The sequence below is a fragment of the Chenopodium quinoa genome, unplaced genomic scaffold, assembly GCF_001683475.1.
Source record: "Chenopodium quinoa cultivar QQ74 unplaced genomic scaffold, ASM168347v1, whole genome shotgun sequence".
Taxonomy (NCBI): Eukaryota; Viridiplantae; Streptophyta; class Magnoliopsida; order Caryophyllales; family Amaranthaceae; genus Chenopodium; species Chenopodium quinoa.
In genome coordinates, this window is record NW_018743894.1 from 1,828,931 (window position 1) to 1,847,558 (window position 18,628).

An 18,628-nucleotide genomic window follows, 5' to 3' on the forward strand; every position below is an offset into this window, starting at 1 on the left:
GGTTGTACTCAACGATATGAGTGATGGAGTATTAACATGTCGTGGCAAAGTGAATAAATTGTTGAGAGAGCATTAGATGCGACGATTTATTCAACCAAGAGTGGCTTAGAGCCATTAGCAAAGCGTTGCTTACCTTAGGAGATTGAGTGTTAAGACAAGCCAAAGCATGCTTAACCACTCTTTGTTTCTTTGGATCTTGGAATCGACTTATTCTCGCCAAATGGGGACAAATTTAATGCGTGGATAAGACGTTTAATAAGATTGAAAAATTTGCAAGAATACCTTTTAATTTTTCAAACTTATTATGTTCTTGATAAATGATTATACTTTGCACTAATATTTGTAGAATTCTAAATCAAACTGCATTGTTTTCCATGATTGGTAAAGGAAATCTTTTAGAATGGTTCTCAAAGAAAAGTAAAGCATTTCTAAAATACAATTTTCATAAATGACTTTTAAAAACGGTTGGACATCATGTATTCAAAATACTAGGTAGTTTTGATAAAACATGAAGTATTGAGTTGCAAACTCAAATTGTCAATATTGATAACCAACATATCTTTTCGCTTAATATATAGATGAGTATGACTCATTGATGTAGTAATTCGAGCGTGAATTAAAGGAAAATATGGAACTTTGTTTTACGCGCATTAGATGCTTAATTATGCCTAACAAAGTATAAAAGGCAAAGACTCTTAAAGAAATGGTTCTTAAAGATTATGAGATAAAAGTATGATAAGAAATATAGGAAACGAGGAACAAAGAAAAGGAATGAGATTCCATTTTACTAAAGAATTCATGTTATTGAAGTTAACTTAGCAACTCATTATCTTCATAAAGTCGGATACTGCTTGAGTGTTCCACTTTGAAAGTGACCTCAAACTATTGAAGATAAGCTAAGTTATCGACTTACAAGCTTAGAATGAAGCAAGTGGTGCTACATCAGTTGTAAGGTCGTATGCTTTGTGTAAAGACCTTTTAAGCTAAAGACAGGAACGAATAATGGTTATGTTGAAGCTTAAAGGTTTTGATGATGAGGAACTTAAACTAAAGCAAACTCATCTAATAAAGGTTTTCAAGTGTTTGATTAGTTTAGGTGAAGTTTATCGTGGTGATGGAAGAAGTAACTGGAACTAAGAAGACATGAGGAGATCTTTATACAAAATGTTAAACAGAAAAGAAGAAGAGTTCTCTAACAAGAACTAAGTTCTCTAACAAGAACTGAGTTCCCTAACAGGAACGTTCCCTAACAGGAACTTGAAGTCAGCAAGCTAAGGTCCCTGAAGGAACTTAGTCTGCGTGGAGCCCAAGTAACCTACCTGTACAGAAGCGCGACACAACAATTTAGTTTAGCTAAGGTTTTTATCTTCTAGATTATTGTTAATATGTTAAGTAGGTTAATGCACGAGATTTATTAGAAGCGTGGCAAGTTTGCTTCGTAAATAAATTAATAAGGAAATTATAAAAGATAGATCTTAGAAAAGATTTTTTAAAATGTTTTATTTCTTAAAATCGGGTTGTTAAAAGATATGATTCTTTTTAACAATATCTTTCTATCTTGTTTTTCGGAAAAGATTTTCTTCAAATAAGATTTACATAAAATCGTGTTTTAAAGATAAGTTAAGTTAACTTATTTATCTTTTAGAAAACCTACTTGCTATACAAGTCATACTTGTATAAATAGTAGAGATCGAAATGGTTTAAGGTTTTTGTGAGTTTATGCGTGGAGAAATCACTGAGCATTAATAGAGTAAGTTTACCAAGCTTCGAACTTGTCATATTAGTTTCGGATTTCGTGCATAGCTTGCCTATCATATACTAGGTATCATACATTTATATTGGTCGGGTTATTTGGGTGAGTTTGTTATTTTTACATCGCATACAGATTGTGTAAGCTTCTAGTGTGAAGCTGAGAGTTTTGTACTTTGGCAGTACGAGTGAATCTAAGTGTGGTGTTTGATTGGGTAGGATAGGGTCCTATCGAGTAGCAAGTGTGGAACTTATGAATAAAGTTCTGTGTTTAATAGGTTGTAACTTGGTGTTTGCCCTATTTTAGTGAAGTGGTTTGTTTTTGAAATCCCTAAGGTAGGGTCGAGGTTTTACTTCCAGTTGGGCCCTGGAAGGTTTTTTCGTAAAATTTGTGTGTCTTTGCAAGTTTCTATATGCATTGTTTTATTATACTGCAAAATTAGTCATTAGGAACTCGATACAATTCACCCCCCCTCTTGTATTAATCGTCTCAACTAACAATTGGTATCAGAGCAAGGTTCTCACGTGTAAGCAGATAACTTTGCTGAGTAAGTTCCTGAATAGATGATTTACAAGGAGAATCTTGAAGAAGGGTATTCCACCCAACGTCCACCCATGTTCAACGGTAAGTTTTACACCTACTGGAAGAACAGGATGGAGATCTTCATCAAGACTGGAAATTACCAGGTTTGGTGTGTTATTGAATCTGGTGATTTTGAAATAACCTCAACCCATGAAAAGAATGAGGTAGATCCTAAAGTTATTTCTGATTATGATAAAGAAGATTATCAGAAACTTGAATTAAATGCTTTAGCTATAAAGTATTTACATTGTGGACTTGGACCTCATGAACATAATCGTATCATGGGATGCAAGTATGCTAAACAAATTTGGGATCTACTAGAGGTAACTCATGAAGGTACTGATGAGGTAAAACGTTCTAAGATTGACTTATTGATGTCTAGATATGAAAGGTTTGAAATGCAATCTAAGGAATCTATAGAGGAAATGTTTGCTAGGTTCAATGATATTATTAAGGAATTGAATTCCCTTGGCAGACACATTCCTATTGATGAACAGGCAAGGAAGATCTTAAGGAGCCTACCACAAGATGAACGCTGGAGATCCAAGGTTACTGCCATGCAGGAAGCTAAAGACTTCACCAAGTTCAACATGGAACAACTAGCTGGATCATTGATGACTCATGAACTTCACCTGAGTTCCAACACTGATAGTTCCAAGAACAAGAGTCTTGCTCTTAAGGCTCAAGACTCAGAGGAATCAGAAGTTGATGAGGAAGAGATGGCAATGCTAGTTAAAAGGTTTAAAAGGATGATGAACAACAAGAAGTTCGATAAGAACAAGAAGTACACAAGTTCCAGGAACACAACTTGTTTTAAGTGTGGGTCTAAAGATCATTTCATTAAGGATTGTCCAGTATCAGATGGTGATAAAGGAAAGACAAAAGGCAGAGATCAATCTAAGGAGTCAAGAGTCTATAAACCTTACTTCACCAAAGACAATGTGAAGAAAGCTATGCTAGCTGCCTGGGGAGATTCAGATTCAGAGGAAGAAGAGGACCAACCATTAGAGGAAACTGCCCATCTGTGTTTGATGGCAAAAACAGATGAAAAAGAAAAACTGAAGGAGCTAGAATCTGAGGTATGGTTTTCTCAAAAAGACCTAAGACATTTCTCTAAAGAAAACTTGATATATGTTGTTTTGGAAATACGAGAAGACTTGAATGAATTATATAGAGCCAAACAGCAAAGTGATGAAGCTTTGGTAACTTTTAAAGAAAACAGTGAGTGGGTTGACGATATGAAATTTGATATTCAATACAGCTTCTTTAGTCTGTTTAATGACAATAATTATTTGAAAGAAATTGTAGACAGGTTAAAACATGATAATATAATGTTAAATGTGGAATTGTCCTTGATGAAACTCTGTCTTGATGCTCCTAATTCTGAAGTTCCTCCACTTGCTCAATATCCGAATTTTGAAAAACTAAAATCTGATTTAGAAGATCTAAGATCAGATAAGGCACGACTTGAGGGGGAACTTGCGAGAGCTAGGAAAGGCAAACAACCTATAGAGTACGGAGTTCCAGATTGGATCACCAAAGCTCAAACCAAAAGAACAAAAGGTTTGGGTTTCAAAAGAAGTTCCAAAAGAAAAAGAAGTATGTTGACCTGCCTAGTAGTATTGTTTGTTATTTTTGTGGCAATACAGGACATAAACAGGTTAAGTGTCCTAAGAAAGAAAAGAGTACACAGAAAAATGAAAAACATGTAGAACAGATATGGATCAAGAAGAATGAACCTGCTGTTATTACACAGGAACTTAAGGAAACCTGGGTTCCTGACACTAACGTATGATTTCTCTTACAGGTTCCAGTGAGGGGGAACAACACCTGGCACCTCGACAATGGTTGTTCTAAGCGCATGACTGGAGACAAATCTAGATTTCTCTCACTGGATGCCTACTATGGGGGAGCTGTGACCTTTGGTGATAACATGAAAGGAGATATAGTTGCTATTGGCAAAGTAGGAAGGTCAAGTTCCCATGCTATTGATAATGTATTTTTGGTCGAGGGTCTCAAACACAACTTGTTAAGTATTTCACAATTTTGTGACAAAGGTAACTCTGTAAGCTTTACTTCTAATAAATGCAGAATCATTCACAACGACGCTGGGAACATTATCTTAAAAGGAACTCGTAAAGGGAACACATATGTTGTTGATCTTAACGAGGTTCCTAACAGCAATTTAACATGTCTCAGTGTTATTGAGGATGATCCTCTATTATGGCACAAGAGATTTGGCCATGCAAGCTTTAATTTACTTGATAAACTTAGATATAAGGAACTAGTGGAAGGACTTCCCTGCATTAAGTTCATGTATGACAAAGTGTGTGATGCTTGTGTTAGAGGAAAACAGACTCGAATTTCTTTCAAGTCCAAGAAAATGGGGGAGCACCAAAAGACCTTTGGAACTTGTTCATATGGATCTATGTGGTTTTAGACACCCATTTGTGTCTCCCCAAAACAAAACCCAGTGATGAGTACCTTTCGCGTCGAATCATAATCGAATGAAGTGAAAGTGTGGAAAGTTTAGTGTTGCGGAAAGTTTTAATTTCTTTTCTCTTTTCTCTGTTTTTGAAAACCTATTTTAAGAAAACAGCCAATCCAGTTTGGTTGGTCCATTATATGGGTCCAATAGTAGTGTAGTTGGAGAGGGGTTGGAAATACCTTTCCAACGATATATTATAAGCCCAATTCCGATGAATAATGAGGAAGTTATGGCCAAATTACTGAACTGGGCCCGGTTTGAGCCTTATGTGCGGCCCAATGATCTAGAGGAGGGCCTAATATGGATTTATCATTCCTAATGCAATTAGGAATGGTTTTAGTCTTCTAGATTTTTCTAGAAGGTTCTTTTCATTCCTAATTCAATTACCATTGATAAATTGACTTTTGTTGACTTTACAGAGTTTTAATTAAAATCAAAGAACATCTTTGAGGAAAAATACGATTTTATCCTCCTGTATGACAATTTCTATCTGATTTTAAGAAAACACGTCAAATTCCTAGTCAGCGCCAAACGCCAGCTGTAGCGCCTGACGCTACGCTTGGCGCATGGCGCTAGCTTTAGCGCCTGGCGCTAGCCTTGGCGTCTAGCGCCAAGGTCAGCGTCTGGCGCCAACTTGGTTTTTTGCGTCAGAACTCTTTTTTTTTTATATTTTATCTTTTTGGCTGATTTCTTTATAAATAACGTCGTAAAAACTCCGTTTTCATTCACCCAAAATCATCCACAATAATCTACAATCTACCAACTCTCATCAAGATTTTCTTGATTACTCTCTCTGTCTCTTTTCTAAACTAGCCTTTTCACAAATACAAAAATTCCGCATTCATTAGATTTAGAAACACCTAGCCATATTCGAAGTTGCCTTCGCCCTAGACGTGAAAGGTTTTAATTTCTGAGGGTTTGGTCCCAAATCTTTATTTCAATTATTATTTAATTTAATTTGTTGATTTTATTATTTTCCTTGAAGTGACTAACGTGTGTATTTTGTTATTAGAAAGAAATACGAGGCATCCAAGTAAGTACTTTAATGGTTTTTATGATGTAGAAATCATGTTTAGGTTGTTATGATATTCCTAGTATCATGTCTAGGGTAACTTTAATATTACATATGATTGATATAATGCCTTTTATGTTCTTCCTAATATTTATGATTGTTAGTATCATGTTAGGGCTAAATATTTGATCTTTATTGTTTAGTGACATGCTAGGGTTTGTTATTAATCTTGTTAGTATCATGCCTAGGATCTTGCTATTAATATTATGCTTTAACATGATTACTTTAATTATTAGGAAAATTGTAAACTAATAATCCCACCTTTAGTCGGTCTTCCAGAAACAATCCTACCTGTTGAAATTCCAAAAACAATCCCACCTTTAACATGGATCTTCCATTAACAATCCCTGACCGGTTGGATAGCTTTGGTAACCGGTTTTCTTAGGTTATAAGACACGTGTCGAATTTTAATAGGTTTATTCAAATTTTTAATAATAATATATATAAAAAAAAAACCCATCTCCAACCCCGCCACTAGCCCCACCCCGCCACTAGCCCCACCCCGCCACTGCTTTCCCCTCCCCATTGCCACCCTTGCTTTCCCCGGCAACCCAACCTAGCCCTCAACTCTTCATCGCCGCCACCAATATCAATGAAAACCTTCCAAATCTACCGCTAGAACCCCGACTCCTTCAAATCCCGAGCTCAAAAACTATGAGATCAACCTCAAGGAGTATGGTCTCATGGTTCTCGACGCTCTCATCAACATCAAGAACAAAATCGATCCTTCTCTCTCACCTAGTCACCTTCTGCCGAACTTGCCGCGAAGAAATTTGTGGTTTATGTGCTATGAACATCGATGGTCGTAATGTCCTCGTTGGTCTTACGATTTGAAGATCGATTCATCGGCTTCGATGACTACGTCGTTGCTGCATATGTTTGTGATTAAAGATGGTGGCTGCGGATATGAGAAATTTCTATAATCAGGATAAGAGTATTGAGCCTTGGTTAAAGAGGAGCTTCTGGGTTTAATTTCAAGATAAAAATTGAATTTAGAGGTAATTGGGGCTACCGGGGTTTACTTTTTAGGGCTGAGGGTTGGGTTTTCAGGCTGGGTGGAGGTTTTTCGGGGCTGTGGGTCAAGTTTTTGGGGGCGGAGGTTGAGTTTTAGGGGTGGTTAAAGCATGGTTGGAATAATCTGTGGTGGCCTTGTGGGTGCCAGTGGCGGTTAGGGGTTAGGGTGACCATGGTGGTGGACTGGTGGCCCCAAAAGAGATTTAGGTTAAAAAAAAAGAAAAAATAATTAACCTGTTTAACAGGTTGTAGGTCAAAGGGATCGTTAGTGGAAGATACATATTAAAGGTGGGATTATTTCTGTAATTTCAAAAAGTGGGATTGTTTCTGGAAGACCGACTAAAGGTGGGATTATTAGTTTACAATTTTCCTAATTATTATTATTTATTATGATTATTATTATTTTATGAATATCATGTTGCTTGATATTTATTATTATTGCTTGATCACACCTTTTATACATGTTTAAAGGGAATTTGTATTTGTAATCACGCTTAATAAGATAATTAATAATCTTGTTTAGGGTTAATTTGATTATAATTCAAGTGATCGCCAATAACAGATTTATTTGTGCATTAATATTCAACCAACATAGATAAACAGGTTTAGGGTTAACCTATTGATTGTATGTTAGTCATCAAGCGCACATGAATACGATCAGAATAAAGTAGAGGCTTATTATTAGGGCAGGTTCAATCTCTTTTAGGTTGGATTTGTACCTTCATCCCCGAATCCTATTTGGTTCAAGACCTTATGGAGTTGACGATCTCTTGGATCGTTAAGGGGTGTAACCTTCACCCTATGAACGTTCTAAGTATTTCATGTGCGTAATTTTGATTAACATTATTGTCATATGCATAATAAAGATCTCATTGGAAATACCATCCGTAATGAGTTAAAACATAGGATTTTACACGTAGGAAATTTGAGAAATATCTTTCACAACTAGGACCGAAATAACACTGCGTGAATCTGGACAATTTTATCGAGCACAAAAAGCTGCTGAGGCATGTAGGAATTAGCGTCAGTGACCAGAGCATTGGCACCAGAAATTTTACTGTAGCGCCAGACGACAAGCTTGTCGCCAGGCGCTACAGCTAAAACCTGGCGCCAATCTCTGTTTGCTGGCGCCAAATTCTTCCAATACTAAGCCAGAAATATGCGTTCTAATTTCGACTACTTTTTCGTATTGTTTGCTCGATCCTACTTCCTGATTGGGTTTTTTCTCACTTTTCTAAAACCCATATGTGTTCTACATATGGACATAACCCTCTGGGAATTCATGCTCCATCTACCTGATTGAACGCTCTGAGCAACAAAGGGTACATTTGAGAATGTTGAATTCACCAAACCATGGAAGCGAGTTTTTCTAAACTCGCGGTGTCCCATCCACTCGCGCCAACCCTTCACGGTTAGGCTTCCGCGCGGTGCATCCGGAAAATTAACCATGGACCCTCTATTGACTAACCCATATCCCGAGATTTAGAGAACTAGAGCCATGGTTAGGTTTCAAACTCATTGCATCATATTGTGCCTACTTGGCTAATTGTGCATTATTTGGTGTGCATATACTATGTTTTCTTAACTGTTTGTTTGACTTGTGTTGAGATTAAATAAATTAATGACTTAAAGAACTTTGCCTAATTAATTAATTTGAATAAATAAAGTCTAATATTTTAATCAGAATTGACCTAGTATGACTTTAGGCATGCCCCTGTTGATTAATAACACCGAAAACAGTCTCAGATTGAAGCTCCAGCATTAGCGCCAAAGTCTGAACTGTAGCGCCACTCTGTGGAGTGTGGCGCCTGGCGACAGCTCTGTCGTCTGGCGCTACACTACACAGTGCGGTGCCAGTCCTGTCGTTTTGGCGACAGTTCGGATTATTGATCGAGTCATCATCTAGTGTCTAATTAACTAGTTTGCTAATTAATTCGGTTAAATTTCGCTATCAATAACACTTTGTTAAGTCATTAATTGAGTCTAGTCACATAGTCTATCCACATGGTCATGACACGAGTCTTAACATATCACCTACACTCACTAGTCTTAGCACACACTTTGAGTATATGTCACCATGACCATGTCTTAGGTTCATGAGTCGGTTTTTTTCGTCATTTAAGTTGGGGGTACATCCTATTCCTAATTCTTCATATCCCACCATCTACATCATTTTTCTTCACATTCTATTCCATCTTTCTTCACTTCCTCCATCCATTGCATGTTGAATAAAGTTTGAGTCAAATAATTAACAATAAATATCCCCAAATTCCTTTTCCACACTACTTGTTCGAGGAGAGAAGGGCGATTAATCAAGGACAAGCTCTTTATTCAAGTCTCAATTTTTGATAAACCAATTCGTCAAAAGAGGAAGGCTAAAAAGATAATGGCAAGTCAAGAAGAGGTCAATGAACTTAGGAATCAATTGAATGACGTGACTGAGGTGTTAAAGGCTTTAACCCTCAAAATTGATGACCCTGTGAAGCAACAACAAATGAACCTTATGCAAGAAAGTTTGAGCAAGCTATCTAGTGACTATAAATTTCAGGGCCTTAGTTCACAAGGGGTCTCGCTGGACAAGGAACTTCTTCCGCATAAGTTCAACACCACTGACATCCCTAAATTAGATAACCCTTACTTTCATCTAAGAGCCTTTGAAACTATAATGAGCATTAAGGGCATCGATAAGAAGGTTTTCCCCTCTCTGTTCTCACTATCTCTCAAGACCGTTTGCCAGCAATGGTTCTTTTCTCTCGAGAAAGAAAAAACCTCCACCTGGGAGTCCATAGCAAACGCTTTCATAGATAGATTTAAGTGCAACATCCAAGACGAAACAGACCATAGACAACTCGAGATGTTAAAACAAAAAGAAAACGAAGGGTTCACTTCTTTCTTCAACAAATGGAGGGAAACTTCCGCTAATATGGTCAAGGCTCCTATCGAAAAAGAATATGTGAGGATGTTTATCAAGAATCTCCAAGGGAAGTATTCAAGGCACTTAAAGTACCAACACAACTTGAATACTTTCATGGCTGTGTATAACATAGGCATTGACATTGAAGATGACCTTCTGAAAGACAATAGTGCGAGAGGAAAGAAGAACGACCATCTTTCTTCTTCCTCTCCCATTAATGAGGTACATGCTACCAACACCTCTAAATCGCGAATCCAAAGGTCAAAAAGAGTGTTCACTCCACTTGGTATGAGTTATGAAACAACTTTCGAGAAGCTACATCACAAAGGACTAGTCATGCCCATAGGGCCCATCAAAGATCTAGTTCCAGAAGCCAGGCCACTTAAGTGGGACCCTAATAAGCACTGCAAATATCACCATGGAAAGGGTCACAACACTGAGGAGTGTTGGAAACTCAAAGAAACTATCCAAGATCTGATCGATAACAATGAAACTTCCGAAATTCTAGCCATCGAAGAAGATCAGACATCCTTCGATCCATCACTTCTTATCACACCTGTAGGAGAACCCATGATCGAGACATCTTATATAACCTCTCTCGATGAAGTAGCCATGATTGAAGAGGATGAAAGTCTTTTCTTAGATAATACCAGGGAAGATTCGTCAAGAGTGAAAGAAGACGTTCAAAAACTGCAAGATGTCATTGCCATGCTCTTGAATGTGGTGGAAGGACTAGCAAATCGGGTAATGGTTATCGAACAAAATTCTCGCCAAGGATTTAATGAAGAACTCAATGCTCCTAAGCCACGGACAAAACGGACCATTGAAGAATACACACCAATAGGAATGACTTACAATGAAGCTTTTGACTGTCTTCACGACCAAGGTCATATTCACTCCATTGGTCCCAGTCAAGACTCTCCACCTGAAAAACGTTTTCCCAATTGGGATCCAAATTCCTATTGTCGATACCATAGAGGTCGCGGTCACACTACCGAAAAGTGTCTCGCCCTCAAGGATCGTGTTCAAGACTTCATTGATTCAAATCTCCTTCATGTTCCTCCGGGCGACAAGAAGACCAAGATTAGTAACGATAGTAACAGTGGCTGTAAAGGGAAGAAGAACGACTATACTTCTTCTTCCAAAAACACCTACTCTAGTAACAGCGTTGGTACTTTAGACCTTAATGAAATCTTAGCCACGGATAATCGAGGATTTAGAAAGCAACAAGAAAAGGATTTTACCCCTGTTGGAATTAGCTACGATGATGCTTTCAATCGACTCCATGCCAAGAGAATCATTACTCCTATTGGACCTCTTCAAGATCCACCGCTTGAGAAGAGAGTGCCTAGTTGGAATCCAAATGTGCGCTGCAAGTACCATCAAGGTAGGGGTCATGCTACTGAGAGCTGTTGGAAGCTAAAAGAGACTATCCAACATTTGATTGATAATAACAAGCTTCCCATACCTCCAGTTAACAAGAAGAGCGAGTGATGATAAAGCAAACAACACAAGACAAGAAGCGAGCTTCGACGACGAGATTTCATGACATCTTTTTTTTCTTTTTCTTTATTTATCCTTTCCCCAATAAGTCTAGCATAGGCACCTTTCTTTTCTTTTAGATTAATTTTGTAGATTTTTTCTTTTCCCCTTTTTAATAAAATGAGCATTTATTTTCTTGCATATGATCATTTCATTACATTGCATTGCAAAAAAAAAAAAAAAAAAAACGAAAAAAAAAATCCATGTCGAATTAAGCACAAGGTATACCAATGATTTGAGGCACCCTTTGTGGCCACATCATATCACCTTTCACCCTTCATTTATACATCCTTTTTTGGTAAACCACTTTGAGCCTCGTCTAACGATAGACCCTTCATTTTTTTCAACCTACATCTACCTAACTTTGGGATGGGATGGTGTGCAACTTATGCAATTTTCAATTTCATAAAAAGCTTGAATGACTTCAAAAAATTAAAATAGCAAAATGAGCAAAAGCAAAAAGTAAATAAATAAAGTGTACAAAAGGGCAAGTGTTCCAATGTCTTTGACATGAACATGTCTTTGATACGAATACGTCTCAGATTGCGTCTCTTATCGAGTGCTCGGTACCGTGCCTGAGAAACATGAATGCCAAGTGAGTGATAGACCGCATGATCGAGATTGCCCACACTAATAAAAATATGATAAATGCTAAAGCAAAAGAAAAAGCTAAAAAAAAAAGAGTAGAAACTCAAGCATAAAAATAAAGATTCAAAATCAAGGTTGCACACCTTGGTGGCTTATCTATGGTCTTGAGCCTTTTATCCCCTTCTTCTTAAACCTTTAACCTAACCATGTTACAACCCTTAAAAAGACCTTTTTGAGGTATACACACACTTGTGCGAGGTTCGGTTAGAGCTACGTTCGGCCTGATTCCTAACGGATACGTAGACAACCTCACATCGAGGTGCGGCCGTAATATACATGCATTCATATTCACATTCACACACTCACACCATGATCATATCAAGGGATCTCCTATGCTCATCCCCATTCACTTAGATCTAGACTTGGGGGCTTGATCCCTACTTCATTAGCTTACCTAGCCTAAGAGTCACCACCATTTGACTCTTTTCAATATATTTCCACACACTTAGCCCTTGCGGCTTAACTTTAGTGTCACTATCACACACATCACACATACATGACCAGATATACTTCCCTTAGGACCTTTTTTCATGGAATCTTAACACAACACTGAAGCATGCCTTGTCATATCAACATCACTCATCAATCATAATTGCATTGCTTCACGAAGTATGAAGTGCTTAGCCTCCGCGCCTAAGTTACCCAAATACTTTCATCATTGAGTCAACCATTGAGATAGCCTAGGATGGGTTAATCCTTTCACCTTGAGATATAGTATCAAATGACATTTAACTAAGCTCATTCAACATGTCTTTTCAAACACTTCGATCCTTTTTCGCGTCTTTCTTTTTCGGGAGAAAGTCGGTACCCTCCACAAAATGACGGAAATTTTTTGCTTTTTTGCATTTTCGAGTCACACGATCACATTGAATCAACACAATGCACACACGGGTCATGAGTCACATGTGTCATTTCACTTCGAGTCGAGTCAACTTCGAGTCAATCACAGTGAGTCAAGTTTATATCTTGAAGTCATGTCAAGTCAATGGGTCAAGCGACATTAAACCTTAGGTCAACCCTAAGATAATTAAAGAAATTAGTGAATTTTTATAGTAAAAAATAAATACAGGTGCAGCAGAATAGGGAAGACCCTACTCCAGCGCCAGACGACAATATCTAGCGTCTGGAAATAGATTTCAGCGCTTGGCGCTAGATCACACCGTCTGGCGACAGAGTCAATTCTTGGCGCCAGAGATATTTCAGCAGCGACAGAGCTCGAAGCCTCTCAGAAAGGTGATTTCGACCTCATACAGCAATTTCGGGTTCCTTGGTACGCCAGTTAGCCCCTATAAGCAATTTGACATGATTAAGTAGTTGGTTTGATTACAGTCACAATAAGTGATCGACCTGATGAAAGAGACGCGTGGACATATTATTCAGAGACGCGTGGACATATTATTCAAGCTCTATTGTTCAGAGACGCATGGATAATCCTTTCAAGCTCTTTTGTTCAAAGACGCGTGGACATATCATCAAGCTCTTTTGCTCCAGAGACGCATGGGCATATCAATCAAAAGCTCTTTGTTCAGAGACGCGTGGACATATCATCAAAGCTCTTTTGTTCAGAGACGCGTGGACATTTTCATCAAAGCTCTTTTGTTCAGAGACGCGTGGACATTTCTTTCAAGCTCTTTTGCTCAGAGACGCGTGGGCATCCTATTATCAAGCTCTTTGTTCAGAGACGCGTGGACACATCATTCAGAAGTTCATATCCAAAAAATAAAGAAGCTCTATTGTTCAGAGACGCGTGGACGTACTAAAAAAAAGAAGCTCTTTGTTTAGAGGCGCGTGAACATATCCAAAAAAAGAAGCTCTTTGTTCAGAGACGAGTGAACATCGAAACAGCAAGATGGAGTTTCCTAGATTGTGGAGAGTTGTCACAAACAACTGAAGGTGATTTCAAGCAAATTTGTCTTCGATCATGTTCCCTTAGACGTGGAAGATGGTCATAAGGCGGAAGAAGATCGTTTCAAGCGGAGCAATCTTCAATATTGGAAGCAGTTACAAGCATAGCGGTTTTCAAGCGGGAAGGCATTCTCTTGGCAGGATGTCATCAAAACAACAATAAAGCAGCAACAAATCAGTTACTTTCAGAGACGTGTGCTCGACGGTGCAAGATACGCGTTTCTTAACTCTCTTATCTGTTTAACTAATGCTAGTTTGCAGGTATCGGCGTTACAAGAGTGATTTAGGATCGCAGAACGTTCTGAATCATTCTCCGTCCCTATAGGTACTTTGACTTTTATTTTCAAAACTTGCGTTTCTCCAAACTCAGTCAAAGTGGGGGCTTCTGTAGCACCCATTTGTGTCTCCCCAAAACCAAACCCAATGATGAGTACCTTTTGCGTCGAATCATATTTGAATGAAGTGAAAGTATGGAAAGTTTAGTGTTGCGGAAAGTTTTAATTTCTTTTCTCTTTTCTCTGTTTTTGAAAACCTATTTTAAGAAAACAGACAATCCAGTTTGGTTGGTCCATGATATGGATCCAATAGTAGTGTAGTTGTATAGGGCTTGAAAAGACCTTTCCAACAATATATTATAAGCCCAATTTCGAAGAATAATGAGGAAGTTATGGCCAAATTACTGAACTGGGCCCGGTTTGAGCCTTATGTGCGGTCCAATGATCTAGAGGAGGGCCTAATATGGATTTATCATTCAGGAATGGTTTTAGTCTTCTATATTCTTCTAGAAGGTTCTTTTCATTCCTAATTCAATTACCATTGATAAATTGACTTTTGTTGACTTTTCAGAGTTTTCATTAAAATCAAAGAACATCTTTGAGGAAAAATACGATTTTATCCTCCTGTACGACAATTTCTATGTGATTTTAAGAAAACGCGTCAAATTCCTAGTCAGCGCCAAACGCCAGCTGTAGCGCATGACGCTACGCTTGGCGTCTGGCACCAACTTGGTTTTTTTGCGTCAGAACTCTTTTTTTTTTTATATTTTATCTTTTTGGCTGATTTCTTTATAAATAACGTCGTAAAAACTCCGTTTTCATTCACCCAGAATCATCCACAATAATCTACAATCTACCAACTCTCATCAAGATTTTCTTGATTACTCTCTCTCTCTCTTTTCTAAACTAGCCTTTTCACAAATACAAAAATTCCGCATTCATTAGATTTAGAAACACCTAGCCATATTCGAAGTTGCCTTCGACCTAGACGTGAAAGGTTTTAATTTCTGAGGGTTTGGTCCCAAATCTTTATTTCAATTATTATTTAATTTAATTTGTTGATTTTATTATTTTCCTTGAAGTGACTAAAGTGTGTATTTTGTTATTAGAAAGAAATACGAGGAATCCAAGTAAGTACTTTAATGATTTTTATGATGTAGAAATCATTTTTAGGTTGTTATGATATTCCTAGTATCATGTCTAGGGTAACTTTAATATTACATATGATTGTTATAATGCCTTTTATGTTCGTCCTAATATTTATGATTGTTAGTATCATGCTAGGGCTAAATATTTGATCTTTATTGTTTAGTGATATGCTAGGGTTTGTTATTAATCTTGTTAGTATCATGCCTAGGATCTTGCTATTAATATTATGCTTTAACATGATTACTTTAATTATTATTATTATTTATTATGATTATTATTATTTTATGAATATCATGTTGCTTGATATTTATTGTTATTGCTTGATCACACCTTTTATACATGTTTAAAGGGAATTTGTATTTGTAATCACGCTTAATAAGATAATTAATAATCTTGTTTAGGGTTAATTTGATTATAATTCAAGTGATCGCCAATAATAGATTTATTTGTGCATTAATATTCAACCAACATAGATAAACAGGTTTAGGGTTAACCTATTGATTTTTTGTTAGTCATCAAGCGCACATGAATACGATCAGAATAAAGTAGAGGCCTATTATTAGGGCAGGTGCAATCTCTTTTAGGTTAGATTTGTACCTTCATCCCTGAACCCTATTTGGTTCAAGACCTTATGGAGTTGACGATCTCTTGGATCGTTAAGGGGTGTAACCTTCACCCTATGAATGGTTTACAAGTTCCTAAAAAACTTGTTGGCGACTCTTTTGCTCTATCTTATTTCCCTTTGGACGCCACCGTACTTTAGTGTATGATCACAGTGGGGTTCAAGTTAGGGGTAACGCTTGAAATATTCCCTACAGTGGTCCTATAAGAATCCAAAGCAGAAGTGGTAAGAGATATGTAATGGTTATTGTTGATGATTTTTCAAGGTTTACTTGGGTTTTCATTCTTGTTAGCAAAGATGAAACTTTTAATGAATTTGTAGCTTTTGTAAAGAAAGAACAGAGAAGGACAGGCAATCCACTGATTCACCTTAGATCAGATCATGGAACTGAATTTGAAAACTCAAAATTTGATGAGTTTTGCACTGAGCATGGAATGGATCACAACTTCTTTGCACCAAGGACTCCTTAACAGAATGGAGTTGTGGAACGCAAGAATAAAAGCCTTGAAGACATGGCCAGAACAATGCTGATCTCAAGTGGACTGCCTAGGAACTTCTGGGCAGAAGCAGTGAATACAACATGCTATATTCTTAACAGATTATCTGTTAGAGCCATCACCAACAAAACTCCTTATGAGCTAATCAAAGGGAGAAAGCATAATATTTCTTATTTTAGATCTTTTTGATGTAGATTCTTTGTTTATAACAATGGTAAAAGGAACTTGGGAAAGTTTGATGAACGTAGTGATGAGGCAGTATTCTTAGGATATGGCTCCAATAGTAAAGCCTATAGTGTTTATAATAAGAGAACAATGTGTGTTGAGGAATCTGTACATATCATATTTGATGAAACTGAACAGTTAAATAATGTACAGGATTGTGATGAGGATTTTGAAATTGGACTTGTGCGCAAGCCAGATCCAGATGAGGAATAAACATCATTGCAGAAGCATCAAGTTGAAAATGTAGAAGAAACGAATCCAAAAGCAAATGTAGAATCTGAAATGGAGAATGCACCAGGAACTCCACCTCAAGAACAAAATCAAGATCAGATTGAGGAATATCCTGTTAAAGTTCCAACTGAGACTCAAGACCAAGTTCCTATAGAAGAACCAGTCTACAATAATCAGGAAAGGTTGTATCCAGTCAAGGACTTTACACCAAAGCGATGGAAATATCAGAAATCACATCTTGTGGATGCAATCATGAGTGATAATACAAAAGGAACTCAGACTAGATCTTAGCTTAGAAACTTCTGTGCATTCTATGCATTCCTCTCTTCTATGGAACCTAAGAACTATGTTGAAGCTTTAACTGATGCAGACTGGATTAATGCTATGCAAGGTGAATTAAATGAGTTTGGAAAAAAATAAAGTTTAGCATCTGGAACCTAGACCCAAGGATAAGAAGACTATAGGTCTAAAGTGGGTGTTTAGGAACAAGCTAGATGAGCATGGTATTATTGTCAAGAATAAAGCAAGACTTGTTGTTCAAGGTTTCAATCAACGAGAAGGAATAGATTATGAAGAAACATTTGCACCAGTGGCCAGGTTAGAGGCTATTCGTTTACTTATTGCTTTTGCTGCTTATATGGGATTCACGTTGTTCCAGATGGATGTTAAATGTGCATTTTTAAATGGATTTTTAAATGAAGAAGTCTATGTGGAACAACCTCCTAGATTTGAAAATCTAGAGTTCCCAAACCATGTCTATAAGCTTGATAAAGCTCTTTATGGGCTGAAGCAAGCTCCTAGAGCATGGTATGAAAGATTGTCTAAGTTCCTATTGTAAAATGGTTTTTAACGTGGTAAAATAGATAAAACTTTGTTTTTAAAAACAAATGGAACTGACATATTAGTTGTACAAATTTATGTTGATGATATTCTATTTGATGCAACTAATGTATTTTTATGCAAGTATTTTGCTGACCTTATGAGTGGAGAATTTGAAATGAGCATGATGGGAGAATTAAACTTCTTCCTCGGATTGCAAATCAAGCAAACTGAAGAAGGAATCATGATCCATCAGCAAAAATATATTAAGGAACTGATCAAGAAATACAAGCTAGATAATGCTAAGACTAATAACATTCCAATGGGTATAGCAACCAGAATTTGAACTTGTGTTGATCAATCTATGTATAGAGGTATGAAAGGTTCTTTACTTTATCTAACAGCTAGTAGACCTGACATATCTTTTAGTGTAGGTTTGTGTGCTAGGTTCCAAGCAAACCCAAAGGAGTCTCACTTGAAAGCAGTAAAGAAAATCCTTAGATACCTGAAAGGAATTGATGATTTAAGTCTCTTCTATCCTAGAAGTGACTTCTTTGATTTAAATGGCTTTAATGATGCTGAATATGCAGGTGATTTGGTCAATAGAAAAAGCATTTCAGGTATGGTACAGTTTTTAGGACCTTGTTTAGTTTCTTGGGGTTCCAAGAAGAAAAACATAGTTGCAATGTCTACAGCTGAGGCTGAGTACGTGGCAGCAGTAGCATGTTGTTCACAAGTACTTTGGATAAAGCAACATGTTAGAGATTTTTGTATTATTTTTGAATGTGTGCCTATTTACTGTGATAATACCAGTGCCATATGTATTTCTAAGGATCCAGTTCAACACTCAAAGGTAAAACATATCCACATTAGCACTTTTTAAAAGATAATGTGG

General features: G+C 37.2%; 1 protein-coding gene across 1 annotated transcript; it reads left to right on the forward strand.

Moving 5' to 3' along the window:
* Positions 1-2,313: 2,313 nt before the first annotated feature.
* Positions 2,314-16,896, forward strand: LOC110686872. The gene is made up of 5 exons (XM_021863480.1): positions 2,314-3,895; positions 3,982-4,076; positions 4,140-4,303; positions 4,424-4,648; positions 16,653-16,896. The coding sequence occupies exons 1-5, from the start codon at positions 2,314-2,316 to the stop codon at positions 16,894-16,896; spliced, it is 2,310 nt and encodes a 769-aa protein (XP_021719172.1).
* The last annotated feature ends 1,732 nt before the right edge of the window (positions 16,897-18,628 follow it).